The following is a 7,337-nucleotide window of genomic DNA, read 5'->3' as shown; positions in this document are numbered from 1 at the left end:
GAGACATATTTCAGTGGTTGTTGATGATGATTATTATTATTACATTTTATTTATAGGGCACCACAAGTGATCTGCAACGCCGTACATACAGTAAAGGGTACACAGAACATTACATTACAATACAGTAACCAAAATATAAACAGAACACAAGTAACAATTAGCAACACAATTCTCCATACACAGTACAGCTCTGAAGGTGAAGGCTGTCATAGAAGTGCTAGAGAAGAAGGCTGCAAGACAGTGGGTAGGAGGACCCTGCTCCTAGGAGCTTACAATCTAGGGGAGAGGGAAGACAGACAGATGACATGAGGCATGAGTGTGTAGAGGGGGACCTGAGTGCAGGAATTAAGTAAGGTTGAGATGGCTGAGGCGGGAGGGACAGAGACCTGGTAACATGGTTATGTGGTGGAAGGGTATGCTTTGGTGAACAGGTGGATTTTCAGTGCACGTTTGAAGCTCTGCAAGGTCGGGGAGAGCCTGATCGAGTGAGGAAGCTCATTCCAGTGGAGGGGGGCTGCACGGGCAAAATCTTGGACACGAGCATGAGATGAAGTAACCAGGGTGGAGGAGAGGTAACAGTCATTGGCAGACCGGAGTGAGCGGGAGGGAGTGTGTAAGGAGATGAGGTTGGAGATGTAGGGAGCAGTAGAGTTAGAGAGGGCCTTGTATATGAAGGTGAGGAGTTTGAAGAGGATTCTGTAGGGGAATGGGAGCCAGTGCAGGTTTTGGCAGAGGGGAGCAGCAGAAGTGGAATGGCAGGAGAAGAATATAAGTCATGCTGCAGCATTGAGAACAGACAGGAGGGGTGCAAGATGGCAATGTGGGAGGCCAGTAAGGAGAAGATTGCAGTAGTCAAGCCGAGAAATGATTAATGAATGAATAATCCGTTTGGTAGCATTCTGGGAGAGGAAAGGCCTAATGCAAGCGATGTGTCAGTGGAAATGACAGGATTGTGCCAGAGATTGAATGTGGGGTGAAGGAGAGTGTGGATTCAAGGGTGACACCCAAACAGTGAAGTTAGGGGACAGGGGAGATGATGGTGTTGTCACAGTGATAGCGAGATTGGTTGGAGTTGAGACTCTATTAGGGGGAAAGATGATGAGCCTGGTTTTGTCCATGTTGAGCTTCAGAGAGCGCTTGAACATCCAGTTCAAGATGGCGGAGAGGCAGCTGGATACCTGAGAGAGGACCGTACTGGAGAGCTAAGGAGAGGAGAGGTATAGTTGCGTGTCATCGGCATAGAGGTGGTATTGGAGGTCAAAAGAGCTGATGAGCTCTCCTAGTGTAGAGGTGTACAGGGAGAAGAGCAGCGGGCCTTGTGGTGGAGCCAGTGGCAGACACAGAGAAGGAGCAGTTGGTGAGGTGAGAAGTAAACCAGGCATGGATGGTGTTAGAGATGCCAAAGGTCTGAAGGGTGCGGAGGAGGAGAGAATGATCCACAGTGTCGAAGGCTGCAGAGAGGTCCAGGAGGATGAGCAGAGAGAAGTGGCCCCTGGATTTGGCTGCAAGCAGGTCATTGGTGACTTTGGCCAGGCAGTTTCAGTGGAGTGAAGTGGGCAAAAGCTAGATTGAAGAGGTTCAAGGATGGAGTTGTCAGTTTGATAGCTGGTGATGCGGCTATAGACAAGCCCCTCAAGTAGTTTGGAGGCAAAAGTGAGAAGAGAAATGGGTCAGTAATTGGTGGGTGAGGATGGGTCGAGGTTGGGTTTTTTAAGAATAGGTGTGCCAGAGCATGTTTGAATGAGGAGGGAAAGTTGCCGGTGGAGAGAGATAAGTTGAAAAGGTGAGCAAGGTGTGAGCAGGCGGTGGAGGAGAGGGAGCGTAGAAGGCAAGACAGGAGGGGGTCAAGGGGGCAGGTGGAAGGGGGAGAGGACAAGATGAGGGAGTGGACCTCATCACCCATGGTGGGGCTTAAGGAGCACAAGGTGGGGTGGCTGGGAGGTATGGGTAGTTGGGTAGGTAGGGTTGCAGCAAAGAGATTGAAGGAAATACTGTGACAAATTGCCTCAATTTTGGAAGAGAAGAAGGAAGCAAAGTCAAATGCAGTGAAGGAGGATGGGAGGGGTGGAGGGGGGGACGAAGGAGAGTGTTGAAAGTACCAAAACTGAGAGGTGATGAGTGACTGGAAGAAGGATTGCTTGGCGAGGGAGAGGGCTGAGCTGTATGAAGAGAGGACAAACTTGAAGTGAAGGAAGTCCGCCAGAGAGTGAGATTTCCTCCAGAGGCGCTCGGCTGTGCGTGAGCACTTTTGGAGAAACCGGGTTAGTTTGGAGTGCCAGGGTTGGGGTTTGGACAGAAGGAGGTGGACAGAGGAGGTGGGGGCAACAGAGTCAAGAGCAGAAGTGAGGGTGATGTTGTAGAAGGAGGCTTCCTGGTTAGGGCAGGCCATGGTTGATAGAGGAGAGAGGAGAGTATCAAGTGATGAAGACAGGACAGCAGGGTCAAGAGACTCAAGATTGCATCTGGTGATGGTGGCTTTGGGTGAGGGGAGGAGTGGAGGAGTTGAGAGAGCGAAGGAGAGCAGATGGTGGTCAAAGAGGGGGAAGGGAGATGCTTTTAAGACAGTTACTAAAACACTTTACCTCAAATATAGTGACTTTGGACAACATAAGATTTCATTTTTTTCCATTTTAGCAGGGGAAATGTGTCTGAAAATCACTGCACAGTAGGATGATTCCCTACGGATCGCTATTCTGCTTCTATGCACGCACTGCAGTAGCTAACATAAGCGGTAATATGTAAATGTTTGCATTAACTTTGCTATCACAGCCTGACATAAGGACGCTCACTTCCCCTTACTCACATCCGTATACTAGGGCAACATAGTGAAACAATCGGTAACATCGAGTAACATTGGACCCATAGGCACACTTGCACAAGCCCTGACCTTACTCAGAAATTGCTACCAGCCATGCACGCTATCAGTGCTATGGCTGCTTATGGCCACACAGTGGCTATGCACTGGCATGCCTTCATTTACCCGAGCCGCCCCCCCCCCCCCAGTCACCTCCCACAAATGGTACTTCCTGTCAATCACTCTGCTCTGGGTCTGCATAGCCTCTGCAATCGCCGTTCCAAACTCATTTTCTAGTTCACGCATGCACAGAGTGCAACAATTGACTGATTGCGTGTGCATTAGCAACTACAGCATCAGGCCCAGTGATGGGTAAAATAATATGCAATTTGTAAATATTGGAAAGTAAGCATTATTGTGCTAATATAATACTTTTCCACTTTATTTTAAATACAAAATGTCAGTAATAATAACAATGATTATGCTCTAATCTGCCTGCAGGACAACATCTACTATGCAGAATGACCACTCGAATGACCAGGATTACTCTAGCGGGAATTATTCAATCAATTATTTTGTAATAGTGCTTGTACTTTTCTACAGCATAGTTTTTGCTTTGGGAGTTGTAGGGAACAGTTTAGTTATCTGGATTGCTGGATTCAAATTAAAAACAACCAATGCTATATGGTTCCTTAATCTGGCCATAGCTGACCTCATGTGTTGTGCCTCTATACCATTTAAAATTACATTTACAGTCCCCATATTTGAATTTGTCATCAATTGTATTTGGTATATAAACATGTTTACTAGTGTCTATTTTTTAGCCGCCATGAGTATTGATCGCTGTGTCGCTATAATGTGGCCAATTTGGTCCAAAACTCATAGAACATATAAATGTGTCTGCATCATATCTGCCATAATTTGGGTGTTGAGTTTCATCTTAAGTTTTCCTCATATCTACTATTATCATAATTTTTATTTTCATTTTGATTTTTATTATGACATGTGTTATAATAATGACGTGAACATCACCAGATTTGTCACCATGTTTGTTATTCCTTTCACTGTCATTTTAATGTGTTATTCTCAAATTTTTGTGAAACTTAGAAAAATTAAACGACCAAACAGGACTCTGCGGCCTTACAGGATTATCATTGCAGTCATACTGTGTTTCTTCATCTGTACATTTCCTATAAACATTTGTCCAATAATACCAGTATATCATATTAATATCAATGTGTTGGAAATGTTTTTCTGCCTGTTTTACCTCAACAGCTGCATCAATCCCATCCTCTATGTCTTGATAATCCCAAACGTTAAAGAGGATGTAATGCATGCAATAACATCCAGGCTAGAAACAGCTTTAAATGAATGATTTAACCAAACTTGTTGGGAGAAAATAACACTGATACTTCAATTTAAGATACAACATATTAGTTTATAAACTTTGATGCTGACCAGCTTCAGGGGGTCTATGTACATTATCTGAAGATGGTGTAAACTACCGGTGCTAATTTCCTAAAAGCTTCCCTTTTTGGAGTTTAGTACATAGGGGTCAGATCAAAGGCCCCATTGATAATAATAGGGACTGCGATCTACAGTGCTAATTAGCACTTAGCTGGAGATTTCTGTGAAATCTCCTGCACTGTGGTTTTAGTACATAGGAACGATACATAAAATGTAAAAAATTTTTATGTAAAATCAGCTTGATACATATTGCATATGTCCCTCAGAAACATGATAACCAGTATTTTATATATATATATATATATATATATATATATAATATATATATATATATATTTATATATATATATATATATATATATATATATATATATATTTATATATATATATATATATATATATATAATATACCCAAATGGTGTGTCTAGCTCCACCAATGGGCATATCTGTGCTTGTTGAAAGCTATTTCTATATAACATCAGTAACAATATATTTTGGGAAATTGTGTAAGCATTGATACTAACACTGCGGCCTGCAATACTAGATTTCTTGTTTGCACCTATTTGCTGTGATATTTATTTTCTCCACAATCAGCACAATGTACATGATAAGTGTGATGCCTATGCAATAAATTCCAAATGCAATTTGACCTTGTGTGTATTCATCCCTAAGCTTATATTTGTTGCCATGTTGAATGAGAATATGTTGCTAAGTATGTTTTTAGATGTATAAGACGTTATTTCATTGTGAACACTGGACTGCCTGCAACTTGTATGCCCTACCTATAATTATTGGCTGTGCTGTTTTCCATACCTTTATAGTGTCCTCCAAATCATCATTACAGACACCAAATACTCTAATTAAACACAACTTGAGCTACTTTAAGGAATTGTGTTTTGGATCCTGATAGTATTTATTTAAACAGGCTGCTTATCATGCACCACAAATTGTTGTATCAACCAGATACATAAAATATACTTACCTTTAGATCATGCTTATCATGATAGCTGTTAGTTTGATGTTCTTTTTAACCTATATATTTTTCAACACTTTTGAAGCTACCACCTAAATACTGTTGGTTTACTACATATGATAAGAAATTACATGCTTACTGTAATGATCATCTTTTGTTAAAATTAAAACATGGATTTAAAAACTTTTTGTTGCATTATCCTTTTTGTGTATTCACAGTGATGAACTAACTTTGGGAGTAATATCTCCACCTGGGAAACTGTGACCAAAAATCTGAAAACTATCCTTTTTTGAGTTTGGTCAGATTTCCTGTATGTACTAAGTTACTTTCTGGAGCTTAGACCTAGTGGGCAACACCATCTATATATGGCATTGCCCAAAATAAGCCTATAGGCTTCATTTCACATGGTACATCGAGAGGGATCTAATCAGATCCCTTCCAGCATCCCACGCGTTGCGTGCATCATACAACACATGCTCAGAAGGAATCCTGGGTCATAAATCTAGAAGTCCATTAACCGCAAAGGACATCTCTTTTTGGAAACTCTGTCCTTTGCATTTTTTATCAACATTCTAGGTATATACCAGCATTATTATTAATGAAGGCTCATGAGCTAGGACATTAGACGCTCAGAAGCAATGTAAATACAGATAATCACTGTCTTTTTTCAGCAACTCCTTGGTGGTCCCTTGGCAGGTTGAGTTGACCAGCAGTGAAGAATCTTGGATTTATGATTTATAATTCATAGCAGAGGGAGAGTAGATAGTTGGCCTGATTCCTCACTGTTCACAATTTGCAACAGCATAAGCAGATTGATTGATGGTGCATTACTTTGCAAGCATATGCATGATTTAACATTCTCTGCAATCACTCAAGCAGAAAAAGAGCCATCGCAGAGTGAGTGAATGGAAATTAGCATTTGGGGTTGGTGACATGGGAGTGGTCAGGTAAACTGTAGCCTGTAGGTTTGACAGCCATTTCATGGGCGTGCATATATTATACACTGGGACAGTATATGCAGCTAGAGTATTCACTGCGTGTGTTGAGGTTAGTAATTTCTGAGTAAGGACAGACCTGCTGTAAATGTGCATGGGGCTGATGCTACTTGATGTGACCAATGTATATGCAGGGCTGCAAGGTATTACTGATATGAGATAGTGGTATTGGGCAGTAGTAGCCGTCTCTGTGCAGGTTGTGCGACGGCTTAGTGATTGAAATTAGCAAATTTTCACAGTGGACCTCATTGCAGCTGTGATCGCATTAGCCATCCATGGTGAATCGGGCCCAGTGACCCTAGAGTTTCCCATAGGATGCAGGAGGGTAGGCAACTAAGAGTAAAGATTCTACTCCACGTGACCCAGAGAAGAGAAAAACGTAAATTGGAAATTATTGTAAAAATGGTCGCAAAATTGGATGAAATTAATCTAAAAATAGTGGACTCAAAACCTGCATGTTTCCTTATACAAATAGTGCCACACACATCTAGGGATACATCCGGGCAGCATATGAGTGCAGTTTGCAAAAAGTCTTTATCAGACATATATGTGCGTAATCTCTAATCTGAATAAAATGCATTTTTTGGAATATGCCTTTAATGATCTTTGCCTATGTGAGGACTGCCATTCTGTCTTTCCAATCATTGCATCAATAATGCATCTCACTCTGCAATGGTTCATTTGCATATATCACTTCCTTGGCATCTACAGTGCAAAATTGTGCAAAATATGTGACACCAACCAGCGTAGTGCCCACACTAAGTCAGCCCCATGGTATGCATCATCCAGGTAAATGTGCAGTATGAAAAATAATGTTTTTCTTTTTTTTTTTAATGATTTCTGTCTTTTTCGCTGTGTTTAAGTGCATCAATTCCATATGTGTAAGTACTTTTCTATGCAATTTTGTATAATATGAATGGTAATCTACATTTGAAAAACTAAGTTGGAAACATGCATGTATGAAAAAACCTCCATACAGGGCTGTGGCGCAATGCCCTGGGGATGGCAAAGCCGCTGCCCAAGCCTGCCCTGCCCTTCTAAGGCTAATATTCTTAAACAAATTGCCATGCTCCCGCTATAGTTAATATGCAATAAGCACTTCTTGCTG

The 7,337-nt window shown here is 41.7% G+C and overlaps 1 protein-coding gene across 1 annotated transcript; it reads left to right on the top strand.

The window, feature by feature from the left end:
• The first annotated feature begins 3,308 nt into the window (after positions 1-3,308).
• Positions 3,309-4,169, top strand: LOC148525473 (chemerin-like receptor 1). The gene has a single exon (XM_088470943.1). It carries the CDS (start codon positions 3,309-3,311, stop codon positions 4,167-4,169), a length of 861 nt encoding a protein of 286 aa, XP_088327069.1.
• Positions 4,170-7,337: the final 3,168 nt, after the last annotated feature.

The sequence above is a fragment of the Taudactylus pleione genome, unplaced genomic scaffold (genome assembly GCF_031769625.1).
Source record: "Taudactylus pleione unplaced genomic scaffold, aTauple2 ptg000108l, whole genome shotgun sequence".
NCBI classification, from domain to species: domain Eukaryota; kingdom Metazoa; phylum Chordata; class Amphibia; order Anura; family Myobatrachidae; genus Taudactylus; species Taudactylus pleione.
Note: the sequence above shows the minus strand (reverse complement) of the source record. Positions and strands in the feature narration are given on the sequence as shown.

What these genes read in the sequence shown, in the direction of transcription:
- LOC148525473 (XM_088470943.1), top strand. Translation starts at nt 3,309, where the DNA reads ATGCAGAATGACCACTCGAATGACCAGGATTACTCTAGCGGGAATTAT.